Raw genomic sequence first — 15,419 nt, 5'->3', positions numbered from 1 at the left:
CAGATGGGAGAAGAAGCAAAAGCTCCACGTCCAAGAGCTGAAATGAAGACTCCCGGCTTTTCCACATGTCATTCCACCCCATTCCAAGTACAACAAAGACACACTTCATGACTGGTGAAAGCCAAGAGGTTGTTATTGTTAAGTGCCATCAAGTCAAGTACTAGTCTCAGTGACCCTACAAACAGCGGACCTGAACCCTGCCCTGTCCTGTGCCATTCTCGTCACCTCTGACACACTAGGGCCTATTGCTGAAGTCACTGTGTCAGTCCATCTCGTTGGGGGTCTTCCTCTCCTTTGCTGACCCTCCGTCTTTCCAAGCATGATGTCTCTTTGCAAGGAATAGCCCTGCCTACCTACATGTCCAAAATATGAGAGACAAAACTTTGCCATCTCTGCCTGCAAGGAGCACGCTGGCTGTGAAAACCAACAGGAGGGAGTATTAAACATTATGTGGAAATTACATGCTCATTTTAAAGGGTTTTTTAAAGTTTTGTTTTCTATTTGTCTTGGTCTGTAAACATTTTGAACTTTTCTCTCATTTGGGAGCGAAATGTTAGGTAATTATGTTATTGTTTCTTCGTAAATGGAGATCTTTTGTTGAAGGATTTGTTGGTTATTGTATTTTTAAATTTTGTCTTTGGGGTGTTATCCAGCATGTTATTAATAAATGAAAGATTCAACGATACTTTATTAAGGAGTTTGGTGACTTAAAAAAGCAGAGTACTTTCTTCCACGACAAAGAGAAGGATTTTGTACAAAAAGCCGCATCCTCAGAAGCATGGCAGCTCCCTCCCTATTCATTCTCATTTTCCATCAGACATTTAATAGAAGCCCCATGTGACATACAGTCAGAAAGAGACATTTGGTCTCAAAGATGCTGATTTGGTCTGAGATGTTAGGAGACTCTGAGTTCTTTCAGGGGGCTCTGGTGGCCTAGTGGTAAAGAGCTGTGATGCCAACCTGAAGGCACGTGGTTTGAATCCACCAGACACTCCACAAGAGAAAGGAAGGCAATCTCCTTCCGTGTGATTATACTGCCTCTTAAAATTTGCTGGAGGATCAACCATGAGTCAGTTCTGACTCGATGGTACACAACAACAACAACAACTAGGTTCTCCCAGTACATGTAAGCAAAATCAGCAGTGCATTCCTTGTGGAGGCCACAGGGGCGGAGACAGTGTACTCTCTGTGGCTTTCAGCCCACGTGGTTACTCCCACTAAGAAGAGCAGCTCATCAACCCTGAAGGAAGTCCACACACTGAGATTGAGAAAAAGGACCTTTCTTGAAACTGCTTACTTCCTCAGCATCTATTGAAGGAAAATCCCATGACCATATATTTATACTCATAGATGTAGGATTCAAAGGCTAATCTGCATGGCAAAATAATACAAAAACACAGCAAAAGTTTTCTTTAAAGTCTAGAGACAGAGAAGTCTGTTAAGGAGACTTTCATTTCTACTGGGCTTGACTGCTGTTGGCTCCTTTTAAGCTATTCCACAGGGAGACTGGAGCAGGAACTCCTGAACTGGATGAAATGAAACAACACAGCTCACACACAAACCTCTATCACCTACATGTTTTCGTTAATAAGTGGACTCTAAGCTTGATATATCCCAACGATATTCAAATGTTAGAGAAGATTTGAACAATGCTTAGATAAAGAGGTCTGAGAGTTTCTGTAGAAAGGGTCCCATTAGTCTAGTGGTGTCTTTGCAGGAAGTTATTTGGACAACTGTACCTCATCTTCACAGAACAGACAGAAACCTTGGAGGAATTCTAATTTATAAGTACACGAAATGCTATTCCTCACTCAAGACTTTCAAAATAAGAGGAGGCATGAATTAAGATATGCAAACCACAGACTGAAAGAAAATATGTACAAAATACATGTCTGATAAAGCACTTCTATTCAAGGTTGACAAAGAATTCTCAAAACAATAAAATATACAGCTCAATTACAAAATAGGTAAAATATCTGAACATGCACCTTAATAAAGAACCAAAACATCCTTATTTCATGTGCAATTAAGCGTACAAAAAGACACTCAACAGCACACAGAGTTGTTGTGGTTGTTGGGTACCCCAGGTTGGCTATAACTCACAGGGACACGGTACAGAGCAGAACAAAACCCTGTCCAATCCTGAGCCATCCTCATAATCTCTGCACAAGCCCATTTTTTTCAGTCACTGTGTCAATCTCTCTTATTAAAGGATAGTCTCTCTTTTATTGTACCTCCACTTTTCCAAGCATGATGGTTTGTTTCTAGTAATTGGATAATGTTATGCATTTGTAAAAATATGTCATTAGGGAGTCACAAAACAAAACAACACAGCAAAACAAGATATCACTTCACATATATTAGAATGGCTAAAATCTAGAACAGACAACCTCAAATATTGGTGAGGATGTTCAATACCAGGAACTCTCATTCCTGCACAAGGGCTCGGCTACTAGAGAAGATAGTCTGACAGTTTCTAATAAAGTTAAACAAAGGCTAAATACTTAATGCACCAATCACACTCCTAGATATTTATACAAATTAATATGCTCACACCAAAAACTGTACACAAATTCTCATAGCACCTTTATTCATAACTGTAAAAACTAGAAGCATTCAAGATGTTTTCCAACACATGGGTGGATAAACAAACAGTAGCACATCCATATGTTAGAGTATTACTCATCAATAAAAAGGAATGAGCTATGAAGCCATGAAAATATGTGAAGGAAACAACCTTAGGTGCATATTGCTAAGTGGAAGTAGCCTCTCTAAAAAAAAAATTTAAAAAAAATCCACCTACTATATGATTCCATCTATGTCATTCTGGGAAAGGCGATGTATGAAAAATAAGTGGTCCCAGGCACGCAGGTGGAGAAAGGGGAATGAATGAATGAAGTATGGGCACTTTCAGGGCAGTGAAACTATTCCATATGATATATATATATATATAGTATTCATGCTAGCAGGCATTTATAAAAATCCATAGAAATATACAATGCAAAGCTAATCGGTATTGATTCACCAGTTGTAGCAAATATGCCACATACATGCAAGATAATAACAAGAAACTGTGGAAAGGAGAGGGGATATGTGGAGTCTTTGTATTTCTTGTGCAATTTTTCTATAAATCTAAAACTGTTGTAGGAAAACAAAGCCTGTTGAAATAGAGAATTGTCTTTGATTCATATTAAATTAATTAAAAAATTAGACTTAACTAAGTCAGGAGTACAGAAGCCCATGATTTGTCTCCACGATTACCTGGCCAAGCCCATGAAGAAGCAATGGATTTATCAACTGGTCACTGTGCTAGTCATTTCTGCCACAGTGATATTGACAACCATCAGTTTAAAGAAACTAACATGCCATATCCATTGGCTCCTTTGACAGAACTCTAGCCAATTGTATTGGGAAATTCATTACTGTTTTCCATGATCACCTGGCATTTAGCATATTTGTACAAGAACATCTCTTCTTTTTTGAAAAACTACTTTCTGTTTCTAATTGTTTTTTTTTTCAACTCCTTTTCATATAAAAGTAACGTTGAAAAGCCATCAAATCTGATCTGGGTATGGATTATGGCAAGTGATTTCTCTTTACTCACCTTCCTCTCAACAACAGTGCCAGATTTCTTTATTTAATAAGATAGCATACAAAAATAAAACATAGCTCTTAGCAATATTACCCAACCACACACTAAAATAACTGAACTTATTTTGCATGGATTAAGTAAGTTCAAGAAACACACAAGGAAATATCAACATTTAGCTTCATAAGTAAAACAGTATGATCAAACAATAGCTAAGTGATAAAACATACATACAAATATGGAGCAGAGATGGAAGACAAATTATCTAGTATATCACAAAAAACTCCTAAGGCTTTAAGAAAAGACAGCAAGACTTGATGTAATGTATTTGCCAATGAAGAGACACTGTTTGGTAAATCACGTTCATTGATGTCATTTGCAGATGAAGGGGGTAAAAATATCCTAATCAGACCAGGACTGCCATCTCAACCACCATATTTGCCTGTTACCTGGGCAACAGCATTCAAGTGTACAAATGGAGAGATGTAGACAAAACATTCCCCAACACCAGACCATGAAAAAACAGTGAGGGATGAGCAACACTGGCTGCATTCTGATACAACAGGTGACAGCTGACAAGACTGTGTGGCACGTGAGTTAGTGTAGCGATGGGAACTCCATGAAGGTTTATAAGAACACGTGTGGGACAGACACACAGCCTCGTGTCAGACTGTGCTTTATTCAGTGAACACATGAACCAAATGAGCAAAGAGTACCTGTGACGGTTTCATTAAATTGTCCTGGACCCTTAATGGGAAAACCATCAATCTTGATCCATTCACCTCCTAAATCAGGAAAATGCAACTTGATCGTTAGAAACAAGTACTATTGAGTTTTTCACATTTCATTACATCCCTAAAGTATGATCTCTTCAACAGTCTTCAGAAGGGTCTGCCCAGTGACCAGACAATTGTTTTATGGACAATAGTTTAGTCTTTTGCATATGGCTTACTCTAACATACTCAAACTTTTCCAACAAAATGCTAACAGCCAACAATAAAATTATCTATAAAGAAGAGATAAGTCTTTCCAAGTATCTGTCTTCCAACTTTTTTAATGAATGTAAAAATTTCTTATTCAGAAGTTAGAAATTTATATTGACCTGAAGAAACAAGAAGGGATATCTCTTCCCACCTAAACAGTGAAAACACAGCCTCCAGTTCTATGTCAGACTTACCAGGTGTCCTGTCAGCTCTGTAAACTGGACGGCTCACTCCATTGTGATTTTCCGCAGTAACCAGCACAAAGTATACTACCCCCGGCTCTGAAACATATGGTTTACATCAAGCCCTATTTTGCATCTCCAAGAATGACACAGTTTGATTCACTAGCCCTGTTCCTTATACCAGTCATAACAAAATACAAAAACTTAAATTAACTGACAAATCTAACCATTGCATCTCTTTCTTTTTCACCAGAAATCACTCACATTCCTCTCAAACAACTGAAATACACCTGACCCAAAGAAAACAAAATTTATTAAGTACAGAGTAGTGTAGATGTAATACATCTGAGTTCATGGATAGTCAACAATTAAGGGGGAAAAAGTAAGGAATAGGAATGTACTATCCACTAAAAAAAAGATGTTTCAACAGTATCAGTAACTATAAATAATAGCTCCCAATGGAGATTCCCAGTGAAAGTCTCCAGAAAACAATATGAAAAGGTCAATATAACTAATATAACTGTGATATTTAGCACATGGGATATAAAGCCTAATGAACTAAATATGTGAAGTTTCATAAAATCTTCTCTTTTCAAAGTAAACTATTCTCCTTTCTTTTTATATATGCTGTCTTACCATAACTGGAGATGAGGGAATCCAGAAAAATATTCTCAGAAAACTTAAAAAGGATAACTTTAAATAATTAGACTTTACATTTTTACTTGTGTCTAAGGGTCAAGGTCAAATGTTGGAGGGTTTTTTAGCTGAACTCCTGAAATTGTTGGAGTGTGGAAGGAAATAAAGATGTCATATTACAAAGTGGATGTGCTTTGCACCTGCAGTTTCTGAAAACTCTGGGGTGCTGGTTTTCCTCACGGTGAATTAATGTATTTGGAAAGGTAAATGGAGTTGTCAATTCCTTTCAATTCCTTGAAAGTCTATGAACCTTAGATGGGGCAAAGGGTTGGAATGGTGAGTTAGTCTGTCAAAGGCAGTCATGCTCATTGCATTATTTCTCAGAATAAGGAGAATTCCTCAAACAGAGCTTCTCTCTTTCAGAGAGAGGCCCAGAGACAGCCACCCAATGGACACCATCTGGGATGCATCATGTGCAAGGCTGGTCTGATTTTTTGTGACGATGGCAGGGCTGGTGGCATTTAGGGTTTGGCATGACCTGCCAGACTAATTGGAGAATGCGCTGGGTTCAGATGAAATGCAGAATCACAGTCCTTCAGGCACTTTCTCTATTTGCTCTGGGTTTATTTGTATTTCAAAGAAATGTAATCCACATGTTCCTGATTCCTGTACAGCTCGCTCTCAGAGGTTTTTGGGTAGACTCTCTTCTTCAGTGAGCTCTCCAGCTCTCTTTACACACTTTCCCTCTCTGCAGCAAGCATGACAGATTGAGAGCGCAAATGAGACCTTCAGCCTCAAAGGGTCAGAACTTAAGAATTAGAGTCTGACAGGGGAATAATGATAGGATTGTAATTCTGAGAAATGGACCTTAGTTTGTAATCATGAGGAAGGGAGTCAGCCTCCTTGGCTATCACCCAGGCTACCTTCACTGTACTGTCACCCAGGAATTGCTACATCAAATAGAGAAGGCAGGGGAGGTAGTCTACAATTGGGGAAGAGAGTTGAGGGGCCACAGTTGATTACATCCACTGAAGGAAGGCTCAAAATGCTAACTTGGCTTGGGATGGAGTGGGATCGTTTTCATAGATACTGCATTCTCTATATGGCTATGATCCCTCTTAAGGTTGGGCCACAAGAGATGATAAAAGTAAATGGAGTTAAAGGTTCCTGGGATCATAAAAGCAGCAAAATAGAGAGGACCCCTAGGATACATTTCAATATTTGGGTTTAAAATCACATACAGCTGCACTTGCAAAGCAAGATAGGAAACATTTGAAAGTTTCTCAACTTCTAGAATCAAATTTAATGGAAGGAAAAACTATCTTTGAACTATATGTGGTTAAGTATGACACAACACATACTTTTCAGGAAAGTTCCACAATGGTTTTTTATAAAATCCAATATTAGATAGTTAAGTTATCCAATAGTCAAGTTTCTAGGAGATTAAAAAAGATCCATGTATTTTTTTCCCAGAAGCCCATTCAGAAACTAAATCATTTGCAACATAAATTTGGAGAGTTAAGATTACTGGAGAGCTGAAATGCATGATGGGGAAGCCCAGAGGTCAAGGTGGAAGACTTGAAACAACCACATTTTTTGAGAGCATCTCTGGATGCCCATTTCCAAGGAACAACTAGATGCTGTGAGCCAAGGCTGCAAAGACTAATGCCAAGAATGTAATGAGAATGCTGATTTGCAGTTACTCTGATGGGAACAAAGTCATGGTGTCACTTACCCACATCCTCGATAAGGAAGGAGGATGTCTCCGCATTCACCTTGATGTAGCTAAGGCTTTTCAGTGACTTCCCATAGGCTATGTTGTAATGCTCCACGGGTCTACTGGCAGCATCTTTGGGTGGGTTCCACGTGACTTTCAGGCCCATTTTAGTGGACAGCAGCCTCACATTCCTTGGCTTCAGAGGGTGATCAACTATGCAAACAGCGTTAACTCTCAAAGGATGGCAGTGGTACATTGTGATTATGACTTTTTTAGAACCAGTATTTTCTGAGACTATTATAAAAAAGATAAATGTCTTCTAATTCACTTTGGTTCTCAAGGCTCTAAGGACAGTCCCACTTGGGCATGAGGACTGTATAATAGAAAAATAAACATACCAAACCCACACGCTTTTATGTATTTTGTATAACTGTGGGTGGTAAATTTAAACCAAAAATGAAATAAATTAAAACAAGCTGTAGGCATTCTCTAGCTTGATTATGTTGTCTTGCTGTAGTAAGAATAACTAACTAGTCATTTTGGCATATTCTTCAGAGATGCCCATATATTGAGTGTATTTTATACAGTGCAGTTGGATAATATCTTGATAATACTTCTGAGCCAAAGAGCATAACACTATCATAATTGAGAACTAGTATTTATTGTCCTCAAAGAGAGATTATAGAAGTATTTGCTTCAGTGAAGAAAAAAATCTCAAGATGAACAACAGTGTTAAAGGGAGATAAATCTTAGTTTTTCTCCACATAGATCTAATTGAAAATGTTTTGATGCAACAGAAAAAACCCAAGTGATCAAGAAGCATAAGTACATTTTTTATCTTAAGTTATGAGATTCTGAAAAATCATTCCTGAATTTCAAAGTGTCTCCGAAAAGTTTTACCATGTTGTAAACAAAATGTCTCAGCTCCCTGTGTAACAGATATTAAAACATAACGTACTATAAATACATGCTAGATATCTGTGCCACATTAAAATAAATTTGGGGCAAACAGATGATCCAATGTATGGAACATCTTAGGAAAGAAAAAAAAAACACAACAAACCAGAACCTAAATAAAAATCTTTCCATTTAACAACATTAAGAAAAAGTAATTTAGAAAATGACAGAAGAAAAAAGGATAGAAGGAGTGTTTCACAACACATACATGGTTAGCATGTGATTGAACACTGAGTGACAATTGTGAACAGGAAGGAATGGGAAAAAATGTAAAAAAAACAAAAACAAAAACAAAACCCCTCTCCTCCGTCACTCCCATTAGAGTCTTGCTGTGGGACTTCTTGTAGTATCCACTTCTCAGCATCAGGGCTCATTCCCCCAGACCACCATCTCGAACAGAATCAAAGCAAGACATGAAAAACTTGGCAAAGGGTAGCACGTTTTTGGGTGATTCTTCCAAAGAAGAAAGCAAATCAGTGAATATGAAAAGGATCTTTTACTTTTCAGTTCCATTCCAAATCCTTTTAAAGAATAGTTAGATTAGGGACAAACATTCTGAAATGGGAAACATGTACAATCCAACCATATTCCCCAGAGAGTGCCAGTAATTCAATCAGAACACAACTAGTTGGCCTCAAAATTACTTCCTTTTGTTACAATTCTCTGTGAAGAGCAACAACTCATACACACCCTCATTGCTTTTCTCTGTTATGCCCCGTACTTCTCTTTGGACACGGAGTAGCATAATTTCCCAGGAATAGCTTAAGTGGGACTCAAATCACTGCATCAAACATGATCAAAACTGATCAAACATCAAAGATTAAGGGGAACTGATGAAAAAGGAGAGCTGACACAAAACCAACCATGGGTTCAACTCTACAGCAAACAAGTGATGAGGGACCAACGAGGAATATCCCAAAGTCTCTGGGTTGCCCATATCTAGCACGTTTCCTTTAGCTGAATCAGACTTCTCAAGAGTATCCACAAGTAAGTGTGTTCTTCTCCTCTTGTCGCTGGTCCAGTACTTTCCCACAGTTAGCTCCATACAGTCACAGCCTACGTCAGAAGTTGTAAAAAATGAAAAAGAGAGGATGCTGTGCATTTACACGAAGATACATAGACACATTTCTCCTCATAGAGCCCAGCCTCCCGGATAATCTGTTCTGCATAGATTGAAAAGGTTCTTATCATTGGGCCACTTGGCAGCATCATAATGGATGGTGAAGAGATTGAGACTGTTCACAGTTTTGGTTTGCTTGGCTCCACAATCAACACTCTTGGCACCAGCAAGCCAGGAAATTAAAAGATGTATTGTGATGGGAAAGTGTGCAGTTAGAGACTTCTCTTATGTACTGGAGTGAAACAATGTAAGTCTGGAGATTAAGGTGTGCCTGATACATGCCATGGTCTTTGCAATCAATTGTTATGCATCAGAGAGCTGGACAATGACTAGAGATGATAAAAGGAGAATTGATGCCTTTGAGCTGTGGTGTTGGAGAAGAGTATTGAATATACCATGGACTGCTAAGAAAATGAACAGATTTGTCCTGAAAAGTGTGAAGTGGGGCTGCACCTTGGAGGCAAGGATTCTGAAGCTTCATCTGACATATTTTGGGCATGTTGCAAGGAGGGACCAGTCCTTGGAGAGAAACGTCATGCTTGGGACAGCGCAGGAGGGGAAGACCCTTGATGAGGTGGATTGATTCAGTGACTGGGGTGATGGGGGTAGGGGTGTTGGAGATAGTGAGATTGGCACAGGATAGGGTAGAGTTTAGAGCTGTTGTACATAGGGTCGCTATGAGTCACAGGCGACTTGAAGGCATATAACAACAACATAGACAAGAGAGCAAATGAGAGAAATAGGTTTCTTGAGCATCCAGTCTATGACTTCTGCTGCTCTAAGCACTCAAAACCACACCCCTGCCCAGGGTGACTGCAAGAGAGGTCACACTCTCAGAGGAATTTTTTACTTTCTACATATTACAGATAGGATCCCTGGGGTTACAGTAATTAAGTGTTTTGCTGCTAATTTAAAGGTTAACAGTTTGAACGTATAAGCTCCTTCATGGGAGAAAAAGATGTGGTAGTTTGCTTCCATAAAGACTGCTTTTGTTATTAGGTGTCCTATCCAGTGCCATACTTATCATCCCCGACACACCTGAGCCCATTGCCACAGTTACTGTATCATAGTCTATCTTATTGAGGACCTTCCTCTTTTTTGCTGATCCTACGGTCAACCGACTGGAAGAGATCAATATTTGTTCCCATTCCAAAGAAAGGTGACCCAACAGAGCACGGAAATTATCGAACAATATCACTGATATCACATGCAAGCAAGATTCTGCTGAAAATTATCCAAAAATGTTTGGAACAATATGTCAACAGAGAACTGCCAGATGTGCAGGCTGGATTTAGAAGAGGTTGTGGTACTAGGGATATTATCGCTAATGTAAGATGGATCTTGGCAGAAAGCAGAGAATACCAGAAGAATGTCTCTCTGTGCTTCATCAACTATGCAAAGGCTTTTGACTTATCACAATATGCTATGGCTGACTCTGAGAAGAATGGTAATCCCGGAACATTTGATTGTGCTAATGCGAAACCTATACTTGGACCAAGAGGCAGTCATCAGAACAGAGCAGGGAGACACTGGATGGTTCAAAATCAAGAAAGGGGTCCATCAGGGATGTATTTTGTCTCCACACCTTTTCAATCTGTATGCAGAACAGATCATCCGAGATGCTGGGCTGTACGAGGAGGAATGTGGCATCAGGACTGGTGGAAGAATCATCAACAACCTACGTTATGCGGATGACACAACCTTGCTCACTGAAACTGAGGAGGACCTGAAGCGCTAGCTGCAGAAGGTCAAGGACTGCAGTCTTCAATATGGATTGAAGCTCAACATCAAGAAAACAAAGATTCTCACCACTGGGTCAATTGGCAACATCAGTATGGATGGTGAAGAGATTGAGATAGTTAACAGTTTTAGTTTACTTGGTTCCACAGTCAACACTCTTGGTAACAGCAGCCAGGAAATCAGGAGACAAATTGCATTGGGAAAGTCAGCTGTGAGGGACCTCTCCAGAGTACTGAAGAGCAATGATGTCAGGCTGGAGATTAAGATGTACCTGATCCTGGATATAGTCTTTGCAATTACAGACTATGCATCAGAGAATTGAACAGTGAATAGGGATGACAGAAAGAGAATTGATGCCTTTGAGCTGTGATGGATTTGAATCACATGCCTTTGAGTTGGTGGTGGTTGTTGTTGTTATGTGCCATCAAGTCACTTGCAACTCATAGTGACTCTATGTACAAGAGCCCTAAATGCTGTTCTATCCTGTGCCAACCTCGCAGTCTCAAACACACTCATTCCCACCCCTCCACTCACAGACTCGATCCGTCTCATCGAGGGTCTTCTTCTCCTGCACCGTCCCTCCACTTTCCCAAACATGATGTCCCTCTCCAAGGACCAGTCTCTCCTTGCAACATGCCCAAAGTATGTCAGAAGAAGCTCCCTAAATTTCTCTGTTATGTTGTTGTGTGTGTTATAAAATTGGAACTAATTTATAAGCCCACTGGAGCTATCCCTCCAAAGGGTTTTCAGAGGGAGTATATTGTACATGAGGAGATTGTCCATCTTTCTCCTATAAATTTCTCCAGGAAACCCTTGAAGCATATCTTTCTAAGAGGAATCCTTGCTGTTCAACTCCTCATGATATAAATGTGGAATTTAAATTTCTCTAAAGGTCTTGGACCAACATACCATGATCTCCTCTGCTAACTTAGTGTACACACACACACACACACACACAAATTGCCTGGTTTAAAAAGTACTACAGCAATCGGATTGAGGCTTAACATCAGGAAGACAAAGATGCTCACCACTGGGCCAACTGGCAGCACCATGATAGATGGAAGAGAGACTGAGGTGGTTAACACAGCTCTCTCAGCTCCACAATCAACACTCTGGGCACCAACAGTCAGGAAGTCAAAAGATGAACTGCATTGGGAAAATCTGCTGTCAGGGACCAGCAATCTGCTCCAGATTGCTGAAAAGCAACGATGTCAGTCAAGAGACTAAGGTGCACCTAATCCAGGCCATGGTCTTTGCAATTGTTATGCTTCAGAGAGTTGGACAATGACTAAGGATGACAGAAGAAGAACCGATGCCTTTGCATTGTGGTGCTGGAGAAGAGTCTTGAACATATCATGTACCACCAAGAAAAATAGATTTGTCTTGGAGAGAGTGAAACCAAATTTCTCCTTGGAGGCTAGGATTTTGAAGCTCCGTCTCACATATTTTGGGCATGTGACCAGGAGAGAGCAGTCCTTGGAGAAGGATATCATGCCTGGAAGGGTGGAGGGACAGTGCAGGAGAGGAAGCCCCCGGATGAGACGGATTGATACAGTGACTGGAGCAATGAGGGTTGGTGTCTCGGAATTAGTGATACTGGCTGGCTCAGGACAGGGCAGGGTCCATAGCTGCTGTGCATAGGGTTGCTATGTGTTGTGGGTGACTTGATGGCACATAAGAGCAACAACCTGATTGGGACTTGCTTTTCATCCTCTTCCACTGCCATCAATGTTTATATTCATGAGCAGCATCCATGGCCAACTCAGAAGGAAACGAATAAAAATAAGAACAGGAAGCATCAATAAAAGACCTCCTTCTTAGCTGTTTCATTCTACCCTTGACCTCCCAGAGCCTTAAGCTCTGAGTAAATGCACCAGACCAACGACCGCTCTTGCCAGATAGGCTCAAGGTAAAGACTTGTGAACTTAGGTCACTCAACAGTAGTAACACAGAAACATGACTATGTTTTAGGTTAATTATGAGTCGTGTTGAAAGTCTCAGCGACTTCATTCCGTAAATATGACATAAACATGGGTACAAGAGTTGTGGTTGTGGTCTCAGGGTCTGTGAGCTGAACTCGGGTTCTATTATAAAGTCTGCTTTATGACAGCACAAAGATGTAATACAACAAAGTGACTCCTTATTTATTTGCGGGTATTCTTAAAAACTCCAAGAACAGGCTACCTTCTCTCTTATACAAAAGGGCATAATCTCTTATGAGAGCTTGTAAAATTTTCATCTAACTCAAATATAACAATATCTTCTAAAGCTATATAGGTCAGGAGTTGCCCTCCAGTGGATTCTAAGCCATGATGATGACCCACATGTGTCAGATTAGGCATGTGCTTCCTCAGATGTCAGTATAGTGTTCAAGTAGATCATTAAGTCTTTCTTCTCAGGTGCCCCCAAAACTGTCCTTCTAGGGAGAAAAAAAGTACATTCAGACTTGGCACAACAAGAATTTGTGTAGCGCAATCAAGATGGAACAGGGCGGGAAGGTGACTTCCCAGTTCTGGTGCGTTGACAGGTAAAGGAGACACAGCCTTTCCCTCCTCTCTCTCCATTTTTACAGGATGCAAAATAAGGACAAGGTCTTGAGCTGCAGCTTAGGGGATTTTAGGTGCAATGAAATGAATTTCCTCTCTGTATCATTCTCCATCTCCATCCACTCAAGGTTGCGTTTGTGAACAGAGACAGACGATAAGAGTTTCCAGACAGGAGGAAGAAGTCAGTGAGCTCATACTATTAAAAGCAATTTTATATGAGGGCAAAGTAATTTCTGTAGTTCATACCTATTCCAGTTCAATAAGCTCAAGAAGATTGTGTCAGGTACATGGTGGCAATTAACAGACGCAGTCTTGGATGTGCTCACCAGGAAATTTGGAGGACAGCTATCTGGCCAATGGATTGGAAGAGGTTCAAATTTTTTCCCATTCCCAAGAAGGTGATTCAACTGAATGTGGAAACTACCAAACAGTATCATTAATATCACATGCAAGCAAAGTACTGTCGAAGATCATTCAAAATGGCTAAAACAGTACATAGATATGGAACTGCCAGAAGTTCAAGCAAAAGTTAGAATAAGCCGTGGCTTCAGGGATATCATTGCTGATGTCAGATGGATCCTGGTTGAAAGTAAAGAATATCAGAAAAATGTCTATTCATGCTTGATTATGCAAAGGCATTTAACTGTGTGGATCATAATAATTTATGGTTGACATTGCGAAGAATGTTTGAGTCAGTGAGACTGGCTCAGGTTAGGGCAGGTTTCAGAGCTATTGTTTGTAAGACTGCTATGAGTCACGGGTGACTCGATGACACATAACAACAACAGGTGCCATCAAGTGGACTATCGCTCATAGTGACCTATGAACAACAGATGTGAAGCCTGCCCTACCCATGCCATCCTCACAATCTGTGTCAAGCTCAATCACATTGTAGCTGTCACTGTGTCAATTCACCTCCTTGACAGTCTTCTTCTCCTTCACCAGTCCTCTACACTCTCTCTCAAACAACCAGTTCCTCTTGAAAATATGCCCAAAGTAACTGAGATGAAGTTTCTCCAACTTTGCCTCTAAGGAACACTCTAGTTGCATTTCCATCAAGACCTGTTTGTTCTTTTGGAAACCCGTGGTATATTTAATGCTCCAACACTAAAATTCAAGGTCCCAATCCTTCTTCTGTCATCCTCAGTCCTTGTCTAATGAATGAAAATATCAAGGCTTGGATCAATCACATCTTAGTCTTTAAACTAACATCATTGCTCTTTTTAAAAAAAAATTATTATTCATTGTTGCACATTTTCTCCTCTCCTTTCCTTCCCCAGGCCACCTTGCAATGCACTCCTTGTTCCAGATTGTTCTCACACATATAAAGCATAATCATATATTCCTTTTGGACAGCTTTCCCCCTCGTTTGTTCTAATGCAGAGTTTACTATCTAGCCACTCTTTCCCCAATTTCTTCCCAAGACCCTCATGTCAATCCTATTTTATAATAGTGGTGTGATGCAGTATTTGACCTTTTGTGACTTAGATATTTCACTTACTGTAATTCCTCAAGGCTCTCCCATACTTTATAATGTTTTACTATTTAATTGTTTGTTAATGCTGCATAGTATTCCATTGAGTGGATGTACCATGTTTTTTATATCCATTCATTTGTTGATGGACACTTAAATTGCTTCTACCTCTTTGCTACTGTGAATAATGCAGCAATAAACATGGGTGTGCATACATCTGTTTGAGTTGTGGCCCTGGTTTCTTTAGGGTATACTCACAGTAGTGGAATTGCTGGATCAAATGATATTTCTATTTTCAACTTACTGAGAAAGTGCCAGACTGCCTTCCACAGGGTTATACCATTTTACATTCCCACTGGCAGTCAGTAAGGGTTCCGATCGCTCTGTAAGCTTGCCAGCATTGGTTCTTTGCTGCCCTGATGGACTTTGCTATTGTTGCTGGAGTAAGATGATATCTCACAGTTATTTTGATACC

At 40.0% G+C, this 15,419-nt stretch overlaps 1 protein-coding gene across 1 annotated transcript in view; it reads right to left on the bottom strand.

The window, feature by feature from the left end:
* The window catches only part of FNDC1 (fibronectin type III domain containing 1), a 104,279-nt gene extending 93,356 nt beyond the window's left edge, over positions 1-10,923 (bottom strand). Inside the window, exons 1-4 of the mRNA XM_006882813.1 lie at positions 10,911-10,923; positions 7,126-7,320; positions 4,767-4,853; positions 4,306-4,374 (exon numbers count right to left, since the gene is read on the bottom strand). Coding sequence (XP_006882875.1) covers positions 4,306-4,374; positions 4,767-4,853; positions 7,126-7,273 — 304 coding nt within the window. The 5' untranslated portion in view covers positions 7,274-7,320; positions 10,911-10,923. The remainder of the gene's footprint in view (positions 1-4,305; positions 4,375-4,766; positions 4,854-7,125; positions 7,321-10,910) is intronic.
* Positions 10,924-15,419: the final 4,496 nt, after the last annotated feature.

The sequence above is a fragment of the Elephantulus edwardii genome, unplaced genomic scaffold, assembly GCF_000299155.1.
Source record: "Elephantulus edwardii isolate Elephantulus edwardi_28Jun2011 unplaced genomic scaffold, EleEdw1.0 scaffold00024, whole genome shotgun sequence".
Classification (NCBI taxonomy): Eukaryota; Metazoa; Chordata; class Mammalia; order Macroscelidea; family Macroscelididae; genus Elephantulus; species Elephantulus edwardii.
The sequence above is the reverse complement of the archived record's forward strand: the minus strand, read 5'-3'. Positions and strand labels throughout refer to the sequence as shown.